General features: G+C 34.7%; 1 protein-coding gene across 1 annotated transcript; it reads right to left on the bottom strand.

Moving 5' to 3' along the window:
• Nucleotides 1-5030: 5030 nt before the first annotated feature.
• LOC143619375 (putative polygalacturonase) lies at nt 5031-8869 on the bottom strand. The gene is made up of 6 exons (XM_077091321.1): nt 8696-8869; nt 7962-8336; nt 6614-6734; nt 6329-6503; nt 6174-6244; nt 5031-5782 (listed from the first exon to the last, which is right to left on the bottom strand). Exons 1-6 carry the CDS (start codon nt 8795-8797, stop codon nt 5079-5081), a joined length of 1548 nt encoding a protein of 515 aa, XP_076947436.1. The 5' UTR covers nt 8798-8869; the 3' UTR covers nt 5031-5078.
• Nucleotides 8870-19199: the final 10330 nt, after the last annotated feature.

The following is a 19199-nucleotide window of genomic DNA, read 5'->3' as shown; positions in this document are numbered from 1 at the left end:
GAAGTCATCAAATAAAGCAGAACTATTAAAATTCATGCCTTCCCAAACTGTGTACGGATCTTGGCCATCCAATAGGCCAATAGTATATTTCTAATTTAATTATATGAATCCTACCCAAGACTTTGCAAATGAGAGAACACAACATTTTTAAATGCCAAACAACTTGTTAAAACCACCACCTATTTCTGATGTACAAAAATAATTAAGCAGTAAGAAATAACAATAACTCATTTCAGGTGAAATGATGTATTCCATATTGAAAAAGTTGAGGGTTTAACGGTGCCCACAAAACATTATACTTAAAAGGATTCATAAACTCATACAAGTAATCAAACCAACTAAATAATCTAATCCAAATAGGATTTACGACACTTGAAATGTGTACTGTCAAATTTTCAATATGTTTTTACATTAGAAAAGTCACCCTCTCAAAGTGACTCGAACTCGCTTATATTTATAGTCACCTCCTTTTCCCAACTTGACCTTCATAACGGGTGCATCAAATATAATTTGTGTAAAATTGCATCTTTTAAGAATATTCTAATACTGAATTTTAAGTTCTAATGCATGCATAAAATTAAAACGTGGGTAAATATAAGCACGAACAAAATTAAAACCCCATAGTAAACATTAAGAACGAAACCTTGAAATAACTTTAACAATACGTTGTGCGACATGTTACATAGTACATCCATAAGACCAGTCGAACCAACTTTAAAAATAGGATTAGTTATAAATATTTATTTATTTAGTATACAAATCACTATCGATAAATCATTAGGTTAATAGCACCATAATCTTTATTTATTGTTAAAGTAATTGAAAGAATAATTAACGTGCATTGCGATGGAGCACGTTAAATGCGTTACATGTTTGGATTTTTTTTAATACAAACATAAATAAATAATAACATCCCGACCAAAGATAAACAACAAATGTTAATACCAAAACACTAAACAAACTTACCGTTTTCGTACACCAACAATACTTAAAAGCTTTTGTCACCTTGACTGTGTGAGACGACGCCTCGCTTATCGTTTAAAATTTGTTGATTTCATCATTAAATTCAATTAGGGAGAATGGAGCCATTTATTGCATTCTCCGTTTCAATGCTTTAGGAAAAATAAATACAAAATAAATTGTTAAAAATAGACTTCCTTTTAGCACCCATGGCCTTATTTTTTGAATCAATAAATAATATATTGACTTCTACATCACAATAATAAGTATAATATATATATATATATATATATATATATATATATATATATATATATATATATATGTGAACCACATTTCGGTTTGTTTTAAGTTGAAGGATGCAATTGGCTATTATGATCAATTTTTAGTTAAACTTAAAATGATAACATCGTTGAGTGGTCTTTTTTTTCAATGTCTCTCTAGATTATACATATCTGCAGCACCAACAATTCGTGGGTTCGGTTTAAGATTTTTTGCAAAAAAATATTTGAGTTAATGGCCATTTTCGTCCCTGTGGTTTGCTACTTTCGCCACTTCAGTCTAAAATTTGTAATTTTGTCAATTTAGTCCTCATAGTTTTAAATATTAGCCAATTACGTCCCATCCGTCTAACGGCATCCAACTATGCCGTTAGTTTAAGGGTATTTTTGTCTTTCTCATTTTTATTTTGAGTTAATGGTCATTTTTATCCCTGTGGTTTGATACTTTTGCCACTTCAGTCCAAAGTTTGAAATTTTGTCAATTTAATTCAGTTTTTTTTTTGTCTATAACCCTTGAGAGCATTATCCAAGCCCAAAACAGGTCTGCATTTACTCTGTCGACAACAGTATTCATACCCCCTCCTCTCGTATTTAATTTCTAGACGGTTCCTAAACTCTCCCCCATGGTGGAATTCAATGCTAAAGTGGTCAAAGAAATTCCGTGAAACCGAATTGTACGGAAAAAACTAAAAATCGTTTCTTTGATGAATGCATAATAGTTAGGGTTTAGAGATTAACATATCATAACGAAAATCTGGGTCGTAATCAACTATTATACATTAATCAACGAAATGATTTTGGGTTTTTTCTGTACAATTCGGTTTCAAGGAATTACCTTGACCACTTTACCATTGAGTTCCACCATGAAGAAGATTTTAGGAAATGTCTATAAACTAAATATAGGGGGAGATAATTACTGTTGTCAATAGAGTAAATGCATACCATATTTGAGGTTTCTTGATGGTTTTGGGCTTGAATTATGCTCTTCAGGGTTATAAACAAAAAATATAAAAAATAAAAAACTGAATTAAACTGAACATTAAATTGACAAATTTTCAAACTTTGGACTGAATTGGCAAAATTATCAAACCACAGGGACTAAGATGACCATTAACTCAAAATTAAAAGGAGAAAGACAAAAATACCCTTAAACTAACGGCATAGCAGGATGCCATTAGACGGATGGGACGTAATTGGCTAATATTTAAAACTATGAGGACTAAGATGACAAAATTACAAATTTTGAACTGAAGTGGCGAAAGTAGCAAACCACATGAACGAAAGTGGCCATTAACTCAAAATATTTTCACACAGAAACTTTTAACATGGCCACCGCCCCTGTTAAGGAAACGCATAATGTTGGACCCATATGAAACCATTTTGAAGAACATAAAGCTTTGATCATTTTATACGGTTCGTTACTTTTAACAAGTTGATAACTTCAATTTGAGCTCCAATCGATTAAAACTCAAGCCAGCTCATAGCTCATGTATAAATTTCTCTCATGTTTGAGTGTGTTTTTTATATTAAGTTCAAAAAGACTTTGATCAATTGTGTGTTTTTTATATTAAGTTCAAAAAAGACTTTGATCAATTGATCCACATCACCATTCTACAAATTTTCTTCATGTTTGCGTGTGTGCATTTAGGTTGTTGAGTTTAACATCTTAAACCTGTTTTGTAATCTGTTCATGTTTTTTTTTTTTAAATAAGGGATGAACTCTTATGCACTAAACATCAACAACAAAACATTAACCATAGTTGGTGAGGTTAATGTGGTCAAAGCATTGAAAAAACTTAAGAGTTGGAGAGCGGTGATGGTGACGGTGGGACCGGTGCAACAAACGGTGGTAGTTGCAACCGACGGAAACTGGAGCAGGGTAGTGGAACCGGAGGCGGTGTATGGAACTCCCAATCACTATCCCTATGGGAGGATTGAGGAAGAAATGAATCTGTGCACCATTTTGTGGAGGTACACGTATTCTAATTTTTAATTCTTAAACCACCTGATGAATTTTATTTTGGTACATTTTATTTTTATTTTTTACTTTGCAGATATCAAAATGATGATGATTAAACCACCTGATGTTTAAGTCTTTGCTTTAGTGTTACAGATGGTTGTGTTCCCATTACTTTTGTTATTGTCCTTGTTAAACAAGTTAAAATATATGTGTATAGTGTTGGATCTTAAGTCCCAAAGTGTGTGACTACTTCTAGGGAAAATTCCTAAAATTTTATGAAAAAATTTTTCAGGTTTTAAGTGTCATTTGCAAGAAATTCCTAAAATAGGTATTATAAATTAGTCGTGACGAGTAGTCTACGATTACACACGAGTAGTTTGTAGAACCAATTAAAACTTGCCATGTGCTCTTAAACTAACCGTAACAAGCAGGTTCACTAATTATTTACTCGTCACGACTAAATACGTTTCATGCCTCGTAATCAACGCTCACAAGTAATTCATAAGTCCTTTAGTCGTGACGACTAGTTTACCTGGTTTACATTCCCTATACGAGTAGTTTATCAGTAGTTAACCTGCTGCGACTAGTTTAACCTTACAATCTACTCGTCGCGACTAAAGAACTTATGGATTACTCGTGGGCGTTGCTTACGAGGCATAAAACTTATTTAGTCGTGACGAGTAAATGGTTAGTAAATCTGCTCGTTATGGTTAGTTTAAATACACGTGTTAAGTTTTAATTGGTTATACAAACTACTCGTCACGACTAGATTGTAATACTTATTTTGAGAATTTCTTGCAAATGACACCTAAAACCTGAAAAACGTTTTCATAAACGCTTATTTTGGGAATTTTCCCATACTTCTAGGGTATTTTGTTACTTTTTTATGGTTTCTTTTATAATGAGTATGTGATTATTTGGATAGCGGTTTCATGTTAGGTGATCTAACCCATATTTCAGTTTGAACCTTTATTATTCTCATTTCATTTGAACATGTTATGTGTTTTAATCTCAATTTCATACGGCTCAAACGTTTTTTGTTTTTTTTAACATAAAACGGACAAACATAATACTCACTACACCCCAAAAATGGACTGTATTTGATTATCAGAACATTAATTGTTGCTTGCATTGCGCGTACTTAGTACTCTTTCATCGTGATATCAAACATAGTGTTGATAAGGCCACCACCCCTGTTAAGGAAACATACAATGTTGGACCCATATGAAACCACTTTGAAGATCATTTTGCTTTGATCTTTTTATAGTGTCCGTTATTTTTAACAAGTTCAAAACTTCAAATCGATTAAAACTCAAGCCAGCTCGACAAGACAACTTACAAAAATTATAAATTAAAATAACTATAATGCAAAAAAAAAACAATCAAAAAGGACCAAACAAGCATGAAAAGTCAAATGTGCCAAAAGGGTTCAAAGCCTTAACCAACATAATTTGCATAAAAGATGATGCAACATCCATACGTATTAATGATTCAACAAAATACATTGCAGAAGTTGAATTTAATACATGTTGCATTATCTTGGCAAGCTCTGGAAGCAACACCTTTTGTCCAGAATCAATCCCAACTTAGTTTTAAAAGCTAACCAAGGACAAGGAAACAAAACGAACATCTTTTACTAGCGCTGCATGAAGTTCGAGCCTTGAGATTTTTGTTGAACCCTTAATAAATGCTGCTGCACAAATAAAATCCTTAACAAATACCACTATAGAGCTAGTCTCTATCAAAGATCATATATTGACTGAGAGAACGAAAGGAGGAGAACAATGCAACTTGCATTTTGTATGCATTTGAAGTTACAACAAATTTAACTTTCAAGATAATCCAATTCATTATATCATAAACAAAGAGTTTACATTTCACATGTACTTTGGTTTATAATAACACATTTGAACTTTAACATCTTCAATCGGCAACTTATCCCGAGGAAACTCACAAGCTTTTCCTCCTGGCACCGGCGGCAATGCGGCACAGGGCTGCGGTGTGACATCACTCGACACCCCCTCAACGTCGGTGCAGTTCCAAGTAAGTTTTTTAGCAGTCGGGGCCATTCCAATAGTCACGTTTGATATACAAATCCCAGTGAACGGATCACCCGCAATCCCCTCCAATCTACCCGCCATGGTGACGTTTTCCGCCACCATATCTCGGTAATTAATGTTTTGGATGATCGGGATCGCAGACGGGTCCCACTTGTCATCGGGGTGGGACCCGTAATTACCTGTCATCCAAAACGCCCATCTCATGGTGTGCATAGTGAACCCTTTTACATATATGTCTTTTACAAACCCGCCCCTCCCGACACCGGTTTTGATACGGACTCCTGACTCGGAACTGATGGCTACAATGTCTTCGGCTCGAACGTCTTGAATACCACCCGACATTTCACTTCCTAAAGCGATGACCGCGCTAGTTGGTGAAATGCATGTGAGCCGTCGGATCACAAGTTGTTGGGTTGGCATCCCGTACCCGATTCCGTACTCGTCCCAACCACTCTTCACTGCTATACAATCGTCACCTGACACGATGTAACAGTCCTCGATTCGTGTATTTGTGCAAGAATCTGAAACAAAGGTTCATTCAAGTCAAACAGGTTGGTTGACTTTGAGATTTATGCTTGTTTAATTCTCATATTTCAAAAAGAAAAGACTAGGTAATTACTCTAAATCTTTGTCACAAAGTCAACCAAAATGATATCTAAGTATCTAACTATCCCTAAAGTCAAAGCTATTCAGGTCAAATGGATTAACTTTGCCTTCGAAAATATTACGAGTTAACTTCTAAAACTCGAGTAAGACGATAAAACTTACAGAAAATTCAGACCCATGTGCTAAATATTTTAAACATTTCTAAAAACAGCAGATGGGTGACATCGGTGATCAACCTTCACAACATATTTCCGTTAAAAAACCATAAGTTTGACTAAAAAGGTCAACTTAAACATAAGTCATTACCAGGGTTGATTCCATCAGTGTTGGGAGACCTAACTGGTGCAAGAATAGTAATTCCCTGAATTATTATATTGCTGCATCAAACAAACTAAATAAAGCAACAACATTCCATATAATATAACCACAAACGACACGTGATTAAAACATTTCACCAATACCAGCTATATATCGGATGAACATTCCATGAAGGCGAGTCAATCAAAGTTAGATTTGATATCTGAATTCCATCCGAGTACATGAGTTCAATCAAGTATGGTCGGGTGTATTTTAGCTTGCCTCCACGAAATTTGTCCCACCACGGGCTTCCTTGACCATTAATCGTCCCGTTGTTCCCTTCAAAAAACAAACACCAATGTCAAACGACTGGCCCGAACCCATTACGACCCGCAGCCCGCTACCCAACCCGACCCGGCCCAACCATTTTAATAACAAACATAATATACCTGTGATTATAACATCAGTGAGATTGGTGCCAAATATGAGACTAATGTATCTTCCACCATCAGCATCGCGCCCCCGACCATACGAAGGTAATGGGTCGATAACCGCCCACTCGTTTTCATCCTATCAATCAATAACTTTTAATAATCGCGTGATCATTATTATTATAATTAAGACATTAAATATGGTAGAATAATTCTAAAAAGAACAATCCAAAGTTCAAGTAACACATTGATATGCCTTGAAGTCTCAACATGACTGTTTGTATATGAAAATATTCTTATTCTTAACATCTTGGAACATTAATCTTGAACTGACAAATGGGTGATCTTTAAATTAACAAAAGGGGCTACGGGCTGGTCTTTCGGCTTTTGAAAAATATTCGGTTTCGGTTTTTTTCCCTTTTTTGGTTTTTGGTTCGATTTGGTTTTCCGGTTTTACAATTTGGGCTTGAAATTTTGGGGTAAAAAATGGCCAAGATTATGAATTTGAGCAGGGAACTTTGGGCTTAAATATTTTTGTTAATTAATAATTAATTGATTATTACAAATTCGGATCTACAAATTTTAAGCTAAACCCATTAATTAATTCTTGTAGCAGTCGAAACTGTACCAATATAGGTTTTTTAAAAAACATAAAGCCTAACTGTCAGTTCTTTATGAATTAATTTCATATTTACCCAATCAAAACTAAAATATCACAAATAACCAACTTTAATGAATTTTTACTTAACGACCATTCTACCCGTTTCCATTATATTTGGTTAAACCCTGTTTTTTATTTGGATTTTAAGCAACATCGACTAAGCGAACCGATCTGACGCCTCTCTTATTTTCTACTCTCATGGCATATAATCGAACAGCCTAATATGTATGTTCAAATAAGATAACCGAACAAGGTATAATCGCATGATATCAAACGATACGCAATCTAACATTTTGAGAAATTACTGTTTATGGGTAAAAATAAATAGAAAAGGATCAAATTTAAGCATAAAATGAGTAAATAAAAAAAATGAAGTTAAAAGATAAAGATAGGCACAAGGTTGCAAAATTCGCTAGGCGGACCCTAGGAGGTCGACTGGGGGAGTTGGGAGTACTCGGCCTTAGTCGGTGAGTACTCGGCCTTAGTCGGTGAGTACTCGGCCTTAGTCGGAGAGTACTCGGGATGGCTCACCGAGAACTCGGCCTAGGCGGGGATTACTCGTTGAGTACTCAGCGCCTAAGCGCGATTTTTACAACCATGGATAGGCATATACAAACAAACTTCTAAAGCGTTTGAAAAATAAGGGTAAAATGGTCATTTATTAAACTGTTATAATAATAAAAAGAACAGTTTAAAAATATAAACCTGGGTAGCAAGAAGAACAGCATCTTGATGCAGAAACAGAGTAAAATGGCTGGTGAGATTAAAACTACCGGTTAACCATCTTCCGGGCGGTACAAACAGAAGCGAACCACCACCTTTAGACCCGAACTGAGCGAGATGATCAATGGCTGTCTGAAAAGCCTTTGTGTTTAAGGTCACACCATCACCAACACCACCAAATTCAGTAATTGAAGCTGTGTAAGCCCTGCAACTTATTGCAGAGTACTCAAAATAGCCTTTAATATGATGCTTATGATTACGATGATGTCGATAATTTCGATAACTCGGTGTTCCGTACACGTTGTTGGTATTCAATAAGGCCAAAACAACAATCAAAACCAGTTTCAGATTCATCCCCTGCATTCAAAATTGGTTCAAAATTCGGTCAATTTCAGCTTATTTGGTTCAAAATCCGTTCGATTTCAACAAAATTGGTTTCAAAATTCGATTAAATTCAGCAAATTTCGTTCAAATATCGTTCAAATTCAGCAAATTGGTCCAAAAGTCGTTAAATTTCAGTAAAATTGGTACAAAATTCGTTCAAATTCAGCAAAATAAAAATCGTTAAAATGCAGAAAAAATGGTACAAAATTCGTTCAATTTCAACAAATTTGGTTTAAACATCGTTCAATTTCAGCAAAATTGGTTCAAATGCAGCAAAAATTCATTAAAATACGTTGCGAATTGACGAAAAAAAAGGAAGAATGGGAACATACAAGTAAATTAATAGGGTTTTTGAGCAACTCCATTGAAGCAAAATGTGTGTGTGATTTATGGTTGTGAAATATTGTGGGTATGTATTTATAGGGATGTCTCATAAAGATTCTGTGTTCTTTTTTAATAAAATAAATAGATTAAATTAAATGAACTGCTTTTTTGTTGCTTTGTGGATTTGAGTGTAAAAAGACTGGAACTTGGAGTAACCGTAACCTAGCTTTTAAGGATTACAAACAAGTCAAAAACAACCCTTGTAAGTTTTGTCATTCAATTTAATGCAATAATGAGGTTATTTGTGTTGATTTTACTTTGAAGCTACAGCTTGTGTATGTTACAAGGGGATACTGACTACATGTTTCTCATCATACGTAGCGGTCCGTTGGTACCTCAATTATCACGTGGACTTACAGTCTGTCGTCGTGCAAGAATGTTAAACGTCACACGAAATTCAATTTTTACCATATGTTCTCTCTTTAGATTTTGATCAATTTCGGTTACGGGTGTACGAGGTTTGGTTTGGTTATAACCTCAAACAAATTAACCAAACAGTTTTCGATTAAACGGATCAATTTATTCGGTTATTTTTTTGGTTTTTTTGTTAAGCTCGGTTAATAACCTAAATCAAATTTGGGCTAAAATTTATAATTGAAAATACATAACATAATATGCAAATCGGAGAAGTGACGGGCTTTTGACATTTTGAGGCAGATAGTTGGTTTTTATTTAGTTAGGTGGTATATTCCTTTTGTGTGGATGTTTTATTTTGGTTTAGGTGGTTTTTTTTATTTTCGGTGGTGTTGTTCGTTTTGGTTTGTTAGCGTCTTGCTTTTCCAATCGTATTGTTCGAAATACATGATATGAATGCTCAAATTTATTAAATGAATGTATATATATTAAATGGAGATATAAATATAAGACATGACGTTATAAATACATAAAATAGTGTTATAAAACATGAAATACATGAAAATGAGGTATAACAACTAGATTATATGAAAATATGAATGGTTTTGTTCAGTTAATTTCGGCTAACCGGGGGCACGAAAAGTAGTCGATAACCGCTTTTCGGTTAATTCGATTAGCGGATTATTTTTGTTCGGTTTCATCAGTTTTCGATTCGTTATTGTTCACCCATAGTTTCAGACTTCCAGTGCCATCCGAATCACCAAATTGTGGGTTGAGAACATTTATATGGACCAAGAAACGTTCGGTTTTTATGAATTTTTTATTTTCAAACTTTTTCTAGAAAAAATATTGACTTTATTGATTTATTTTGTAGTCTTCCATACCAAATTGGATTTAGTGTTGGTTTATTAATTACTTTATGTACTTTTAGTTGATTATTCGCTCTTCTATAGATGGGTTACATGAGTTAGAGAAAACTTTTTTATAATATAACAATCTCATTCAATACTATAACAGGACATGAAAACAACTACTAATTAACGATCAATGCAACGTGTGCTAATGTACAGATAATTGGTATTTACTTGACTTGCTCTTCATACATATATGTTTTCGTATGAACTGTTTGATGAAACCTTGACCCGAAAGTCATGGTTTTGTAGTAATGTAGTAAGCGATCAAGTTGGTGCTTTAACAAGATGTTGTTGAGGACAAAGATGGTGATAACAAGGGGATGTTGAGATGAGTGATGAGGATAAGGATGATGAAGATGGAGATAAAAACCGATGTCGACATTGTTGATGACTAAACTGAGGTGGAACTTGGTAAAGATGGGGAGATGGTGGCTAGGATGATGAAGGATGGCTTCCCATGATGACTTGTCACAACTCACAAACATGATTAGGTGCCATTATAGTGTGCATCTTCCTATTACCAAACAAGTTACTTACCAAAAAAATAATACCGTTTACCACGCTCGAGATAAAAGATACATCATATGCAAACATATTGGAAATGTAATTTAACGAGCATGTTAACAAGATGTACCAAAATTGACCACATGGAGCTAGTTTAGCACATCATGATCAGTTGTAACTAGCAACACATGCTATCTTGAACCTATAAGGGCGACCATAGCTAAAATTTACCCTCTTTCCGATAATATGTACATGTTACATTGCTACTTAACTAGCTTTACCCTAACCAACTAAAATTGACCTTCTTTCCAATATCATATACTACATATTACATAACTAGCAAATCTTTACAACAAGCTAGGTAAACTAAAAGCAAAATAGTGAATCTCAATATACTTATGACATAATACATTTCATATTTGAGCTTGATTTACACTTGTTTGGACCTTGGAGAGCTACTTCAATGTTAGTGTTTTCCTTAATTAGTATGAATTTCAACAAAGATCCACATCACATTTTTTTTTCGTCTAAAACCCACGAACACCCCCCCCCCCCTTCACAAAAATCGTCCTACGACGTCCTTGCACAAGGGTTTTGGCATTGGGAAACACAGAGTTCGTTGTCTTCCACCTCGGCCCTCTCTCTCACAGACAACTATGGGGGTAGATTTACTCCCATTGCATATGATTTGAAACAATCTCCAAATAATAAGAATAAGAATTTCTAGGTTTGACCCAACCAAGAAATCCACACTTGAATCCATGTGTAAAGTGGAGAGGCGCACGATAAAAGTCAAAAGAGTACAAGTTGGTTTTCTAATAATAAACTTACTCTTAAGCACACTCATGAAAATGACATCGTGCATTTGTGGGTGTTTTGTGAAGTTAAAATTATTGCACATACAAATCATAATAAACCGTTTGCACAAAAGTGTAGAGAAAGAATGAAGAAAAAAAGACAATAGAGAGAACTAATTTCTATCACAAGTTTTTCTTTAAAGACCAATTAATTAAAACCAAAAGAATAATCACTTACAAGACACAAGTGGTTCAAATACACGTAAGAGAAATACAAACAATATTAAACTACCAAGTACAAGCAACAAACACCATTTAAACTAGGAAATTCACAAATTTAAACCTGCACCACATCTCCCATTCTATACTCATCATATTGCTCCTTTGCTTGATCCATAAAAAGGAAGTTGATTTGATGTGGTTCCCCATTTTTGACAATACAAAGGGAACGTTACTAAAATTGAACTCATTCCTAGAAAGCAAATCATCCTATAAGTTACTACCGAAATGGATTGAACCACTTGACACAATTTCATCACAAGTGAACCTGAATTCATATTTTTAACATAGCTAAGGACTAAACGTTCACTAGTTTTTAAGTAAACGCGATCATCCCTTGAGTCTGTCATATGCAATTACCTTTTGTTCTTGAAAAGGGAAAAATATGAGATCTCATATTCTATATTCTTGAAAAATAAAATAAAATGTAAAAGTATGCATCTTCATATAAAATATTAAAATAATAAATTAACTGAGTAATAACTTTTTTTTCTTAAACCACAAATAAAAAACTGAAGGATTGTAAGGCTGAGGGGTGCGGAGCGCGAGAAAGGGCGCAAGAGGCGAGACGGTCGCGCCCCGGGGCGAGAGGACCACACCACCGAGGCGCGAGAGGGACGCGAAAGGGGCGCGAGCGCGGAAAAAGAGGCAGGCGCGGGTGGGGGTAGCGGCTGGGGGGAGCGTGAAAGAGGTCTGGGAATGCGTGAAAAGAGCCGTTGGGCTCGTTTTTTATTAAAAAAAAAAAATTTTTTTCACTCTATATAATACCATACATTGCAACCAATATCAAACCAAAATCAAACCCGATTTTTTCTCTCTATTCAACCTATATCAAACCCAAACCAACACCAATATCACATACCAATATCACATACCACACCCAAAACCCAAAATCACCCCATCTTCCAAACCTTTTTTTAAAAACATGGCTGGAAATTGGTACCCAAACCTAGATTCAGATTACAGTTACGAGGATTTATGGTCGGCACCGGACCAAGCGATGTTTTATTCGGGGTCGCAACAACCATCCGGCTTTCAACCATCCAACATACAACCGTCTCCTAACTTTGTAGTTCCGGAGACACAAGAACCAGAAGGTGAAGCTGCGGGACAAAGAAGACGCGTCCACCGGAAAAAACAAATTGCAACGGACGGGTCGGGTTCGGCTTCGACCGGAAGGAAGAAACGGAAAATCACTCCGTGGTCATCGGATGAGAAGGAAGCCCTGTGTCGGGCTTGGATAGTCACTTCTGAGGATCGGCGTTGCGGTAATTGTTTTAACGTTTTTAAAAATGATTTTTAATAAAAAAGTTAAATGACTTACAAATTTATTTATGCATTTTGCAGCGGACTACCAAAAGAGCAAGGTCTTTTGGACAAAGGTTAGGGAGACGTTCTATTCGCTCGTTGGGAGTACAGAGCGGAACGCCGATATGATTTCGGGTCGGTGGACCGAAATCAGAAAATTTGTCGGCTTGTTTACTAATCTGTTCAACAGGAACGCCGGTCGTATGAGACCAAGTGGCAGTGACGATTTGGCGGTTTATAATTTCACTGTCGAAGAGTGGAGGCAGGAGTGCCTGCGGAGGTATGGGACGGTGAAGACGTGGGACGATGTAAAGGTGTGGGAGAGGTTGAGAAGGTGTTCTAAGTGGGTTGAGCTGGTGGCGCCGGACGTTGATGCGGAAGTAGGGCCGAAACGGACTAAAACTAGTTCGTCTGGAGCGTACAGCACTTCCGCCGGGTCGGATTGCCGGGTTGGATTCGACCTAAACGTTGCGGGGGAGGAAACGTCTTCACCGCCGAGAAGGCGGCCATTGGGAAGGGACGCCAGGGGCAAAAAACCGGCTGAGGGGGAAGCCGTAAACATCAACGATCTTGTTGAATCCCTCAATAAATTCAACAAAACCATGGAGGTGGTCTCTAATGACAAAAAGGAAAAAAAAAGAATGAGAGATTTGGAATTCCTTACAAGAGACTTCAGTAACCTAAATCCGGTCGACCAAATGCTGATGGAAAAACAAAAGGAACGTATCCGAAAGAGGTTGATCGAAGAAGACCAAGCCGAAGAATAAGAATAATGTTTTTTTTAGTACTTTAATTTTTTTTAAGATATTAATGTGTTTTTTTAATTAATGTGTGTTTTTTTAAATAATTTATGAGTTTTTTTAATAATACGTTTTTTTAATACATTTATAAAAAAATAAAAAAAAAACCACTCGCGCCCCCTCTCGCGCCCCTCCACATCATGCCCCGGGGCGCGAGCACCACTACCAACACCCATCTTATCAAGTTTCTCTCTCTGCCACACGTCACAATATTATTGGCTGGCGCCCCCACTCGCGCCCCCTCTCGCGCCCCCCACACCCCTCAGCCTAATGAATGTCCCACGAAGATCATCTTAATTATGTAAGAATAGCTAAAAGTGAGGTTTAATGATTGATTAAAAATAAGGCGAAATTTATATCCCTAGGTTGGAATTTCTGTTGTTCTTTTGATTTATAATCTTGATGCCCCTTGTTTTCTAGCTTCTTGCTAGCTTGGACTTTTCTTATTATAATAATAAAATTCCTCTTTCAGAAATTTAAAAAGAAAATCAATTTTAATCTGCCAAAGTCAATATGTCATATTGAGAGTAAACACCACAAATAGAACTCAATATAACCATTTGAGCATTCAATAAAATTCAAAATTTCCATATATGATTATTTTTATTTTTATTTACTTCATCTCTACGTTAGATGTCTTTAAATAATTTATGCAATTCAAATAATTAGAAACGTTATTTGGATCGGATGCTTATTGGTAGTCTCCTATAACCTATTTTCGTCATTATTGCTATATGTCAAATGTCAAATTCATTAAATTTCTCATCAAATGAGTTTCAAATACCATTTTTCTCAATATAAACTAATATATTGTGATCAAAATGTATTTAACAAGATCTTGAACACCTTCAAAACTTATGGGTTCATGGTGAATGTGACAAACACAATCCGTTTAATACTTTGTGCCTGCCGTAGTTAAGATTTGCGATGCTACGTGGCTCACATCTTTGACACAAAAGTTATGGATCCTTAGGTTTAGTAGAACTTACAATTTGGTGTATTCAAGAATTATAAAATTAACAAAATGTTTAACTATTACCTTTTAAATTTTTATGCAAATTTAACATGACCATACTTTGTACAACTAAAGAATATCCCATACATAATTTATAGGATTTTAAACGTGGTCGTATATAATAAAACATCATAACAATTAACAAATGGCCACATAAAGTTAAGTAAGTAGGAGTTTATTAGAATAATGTAGGCTTTTTAGGTTTGAATTATTCTATTATTGATCATCATTAATACATCACTACAAAAGGTATATATATGAAAAAGAGTACATTCACAAAAATATTGGTTCTAAAAACAGAAAAACTATAAACTTAAAAACAGTAAAGTAATATATAGGGTTTGAGAAGTCGATGATACAAGTTTCAAGTTCAAATCTTGATAGGTATTAAGAACTCTATGCTACATGTTTTAAGTTCTAGTCGCACTAGCAAAAAGTATATCAATAATATGTCAAGTTTTCCGATGAATTTAATAGATAATAAAAATTAGATATGGATCATCAACAAAATTTAGCATTTAAGTAGTTTAACGAAATTGTTAAATAATGGGCGACTGTATAAGGGAAATTTGAACTTAGATAAAATGAGTTGTATACGGGTGATAAGTCTCTCGAAGTACCTCGACAAATGGTTGAACTTGACTATAAAAATTTTAGTGGCCGACTACTTTCTCAATATCCACAAATTATTTGAAAAAAAAAACATTAATTAATTTTGATTGGATAAAACATAGGGTGCAAATGATACAAGATCGGAGTGGGAGAAAAACTGAAAAAGTCACGGGATGGAAGAAAGGTGGGAGACAAAAGCCCGCGTGATTAACTAACCCCACCCCACCCCACCCCACCCCACCCCACCCATCATCTAAGTGCTTCTTTTTAACTCACGTGACTTATCACGTGTCATGCTTTTTTGTGCTAGGAGGTGAGTGAGTACAATAATAATAATTATTATTATTTATTAGGAGCAATTGGCCCCACCATGTAAGTTGTAACATTCCATTCATTTTACATATCCGTGACGACCATTATTATTAGTATTTTCCTACACCAATAATGTGCCTTGTTTCTTATTGCATTTGGGCATTAGATGAATTCATGGTGTTGATATGATGTAATCGAGGATAAAGTAAAAGTAGTTAACAAGTTACAAGGTTAATATCATAAGTAATATCAATACACGCACACATTTACACGGTTCTTGGAACTGTATAGTTAAAACTGGTTAATTATTAAACGCCCTTCTTATGGACACTAGCTTAGAATCTCATGTATTACACAGGTTACACGAGATTTAACTGACACTTGGTCTTTGGCAAAGTCATTAAAAGGTTCCAGATACGTAATCTTGATTTTATGTTCCACCAAATTTAAGCTACATTTTTCTTAACACTCTGATGATCAACATTCAATTCATGGGCATCAATGTTGCGTATTATAAAAGATTAAACACTAGGTTATATAGTTAAAATTTTCACTGAAATATCATGCATTGATGTATTAACAAGTAACAACACACAAGATCCATCAATAGAGGTGCATAAATCGGGTTTTTTCTAATATCCGGTTTCGGGTATGATTGGGTATTGGAAAATCAGGTATTGAGAGAAATCGGGTAGGGTATTGAGGAGAAAAATTCAACCCTATGTACCTGGGTAGGGTATGATTGGGTTCAGGTATTGAAACCGGGTATTAATACCCGGTTTTGAATTTGTAATTTTTTTATACATTTTTAATTTGTTAAAAATTTAAATTTGCTTTGTAATTTATAAAAATAATTAAACTATATTACAAAAACCATAAATCCACTTAATTACAAATTATTTACTTAGTAATATGCATTTTACAAAAACTTAAACATAAAATTTGTGAAGTAAACATAAAAATATACTATAAAAACTCATGTATTGTTTCTGGCATTAGAAAATTGGTATCGGGTATAACCGGGTACGGATATTTACGGATATAAATCGGGTACGGTTCCGGGTACGGGTATTGACCTCAAATGCATACCCTATCCATACCCTACGGGTAGGGTCGGTTCCGGTTTCAGGTATAGAATACCTGGGTATTAAAAAAACCCGTTCCGGGTATTTTTTTCGGGTCCGGTTCTGAGTACGGGTTTTTTGTGCACCTCTATCCATCAATATCAAACAATACCTTCAACTTCAGCCCACTTCGTCAAGCTTTAGCTCATCAGTTCTAAAGCCCAATCCTCAAACTTTTCATGATGTTCTAAAGCCCAATCCGCAATCTAAAGTCCAAACTCAGAACCGGCCCAACCCCATACAATTCATTGACAAAAAATAATAATAATAATAATAATACATTAACTAAATATAAACACATTAACATGTTTGAATATATAATTGATACCAAGGACATATTTTAACAGATTAGTCTAAGACTTATGCTATATGTGTGCTCCAAGAGCACTTGACCAATTTGATAAAATATGTATCCCTAGAATATCTTGACATGTTTGTTTGGTGAATGCTTGTGTGGTACCAACACCCCATTGCAAAAATAGTGCATGCTCTAAAACCCTATGTTTTATATAATTGCGTGAGCTTAATAAGAATTTTCTTATATTTCATTTGTTTAGTTCAACCATTACGTGATTCTTTTAATATATTTCACTCTTCTAATAGCTTTGTTGCTCATCTATATGTGACATCTCTGTTTGTATTCTTAAGCCATATATTTATTTTATAGCCACATTTTCATTCTGACAAGTCTTCACCAAATCTTTGGGATTAACGAATAGAGCTTAAAAATCCTAATTATGAAAGTAAGGTAAAGTGTTTGTGTTTCTTTTCCATAATTATGCCGGTTATCTAATGGACTATAATGTGTTCTTTTATTTAGTTTTTGTAAATCTTTGATTGGGATGATTATACCTTAGGAGCAGGACTTCTTTTATTTTGGATAAGTTCCAAGTGTTTTTCTAAATGATATTTGTAAGTCGATAACAACATGAGTAAGCAAGAGTTTTATTGTGTCTTGATCATCTTACGTTTGTATAGAAAGAGATGTACAACGGTATGTCAACAAAACATCTATTGGCGCTAGCCACTATGTACCAAGATAGATGTTATGTGTACGGTAAGTCATCATAACATATTATGAGAAGTTTAAACATATAAATGGTAAAAAGCTTCAAAGTACGAGTCAATACACCAATACTTTAGATCATGTGTAGTGGATGCTAACTTATTATCATGTCATCCAAAGTGGGTGCTTCACACAATTACAGAGAGGATGAATAGGTGCAATTGGGAGGGCGGACGATGGTTGTCTACCATCAGTTCAACCAATTAGATGCATGCTTTTGTTTTTTAGTTCTTTTTTTATTTTATTCATTTGTTAAATCATTACACACATTTGATGGTTTTGTTAGTGAACGTACCCTTGCTTACTTAACAATGATGTGACACTACTTTTTGTTAGGTAAAGTATGTTCACTACACGTGGTCTTATAAAGATAACACCTCATTTAAGATCAAAGATGAAGGCTAAATATTCTTTATATCAGTTGGTGAATATGAGTACGATGTGTCATGCGATAGATTTAAAAAAAGTACTTTGGGGATTAAAACCGCATATTATAATGAAATATTTTGGTGTTTAATTGTGTTCAAACTTGTCTCTTTATCTTCATAAAGACTTGTTTGATTACAAATTTACAATTATTTTATTGTTTTAAGTCATACATCCTCTTTAACAAACTGAGCTACAAGAAAATTAAATATATATTTTATTTTATTGTTTCAAGTTAGACGTCTTCTTAACCAACCTCACGGCAAAACCATACTTTACTTTTTACACTTTTTAATTAACACGTATATATAAGTCACCGCGTGATAATCTTCACGTGAGTTTGCAAAATAATGATGATGTGCTCATGTGCCATCTGATATGACAAACAATTAAATGGTTTGTAATTGTCTATGTACCTTTTAAATAATTTTAGTAAATTATTTTAAAATTTGGTTTATGATTATTATTGTAAGAACAAGCAATCCCCTACCCCTCTTACATACTCACCACCGACACTATTCATCCATCCACTGCCGACACCTTCTCCACCTCAACCTCAACCTCACTCCTCCAAAGATAACTTTACATTGACATAACATTACCCGATAACATCGCACACATGACATTTTTGGACACAAAAGTGAAAAAGTTTTCACCCAATGCAAGAACTAGCGGATGCCGGATAGAAACATAGCACGAGTGGCCACAATTTCTTTTTAAAAGCCGATTATATTAAAGAAAAATGAAAAATGGGAAACTCACAAGGAACAACAATCCCAACAATTACAAAGTAAAACAAAATAAATAATGGAAACTCGTAACGGGAAAAACAAAGATCTTATACAAAGTGAAATTAAGAAAGTTAAACTTGCATCACTTCTCTCACTCTAATGAAAACCACTTTCTCCTTTTTCTCACCTACAAAAATAAAGTAATTTTGA

This window comes from Bidens hawaiensis, unplaced genomic scaffold (assembly GCF_021521415.1).
Source record: "Bidens hawaiensis isolate Kalapana, Puna unplaced genomic scaffold, B.hawaiensis_p1.1 tig00002423_1, whole genome shotgun sequence".
NCBI classification, from domain to species: Eukaryota; Viridiplantae; Streptophyta; class Magnoliopsida; order Asterales; family Asteraceae; genus Bidens; species Bidens hawaiensis.
Note: the sequence above shows the minus strand (reverse complement) of the source record. Positions and strands in the feature narration are given on the sequence as shown.

Bases quoted from the DNA above. Each gene is read 5' to 3' on its own strand.
- LOC143619375 (XM_077091321.1), bottom strand. From the start codon at position 8,797: ATGAGACATCCCTATAAATACATACCCACAATATTTCACAACCATAAA. The intron at 6,504-6,613 runs GTATATTATGTT...TGTTTTTTGAAG, and splicing joins CACTGATGTTATAATCACAG to GGAACAACGGGACGATTAAT. The intron at 5,783-6,173 runs GTAATGACTTAT...CCTTTGTTTCAG, and splicing joins CACTGATGGAATCAACCCTG to ATTCTTGCACAAATACACGA.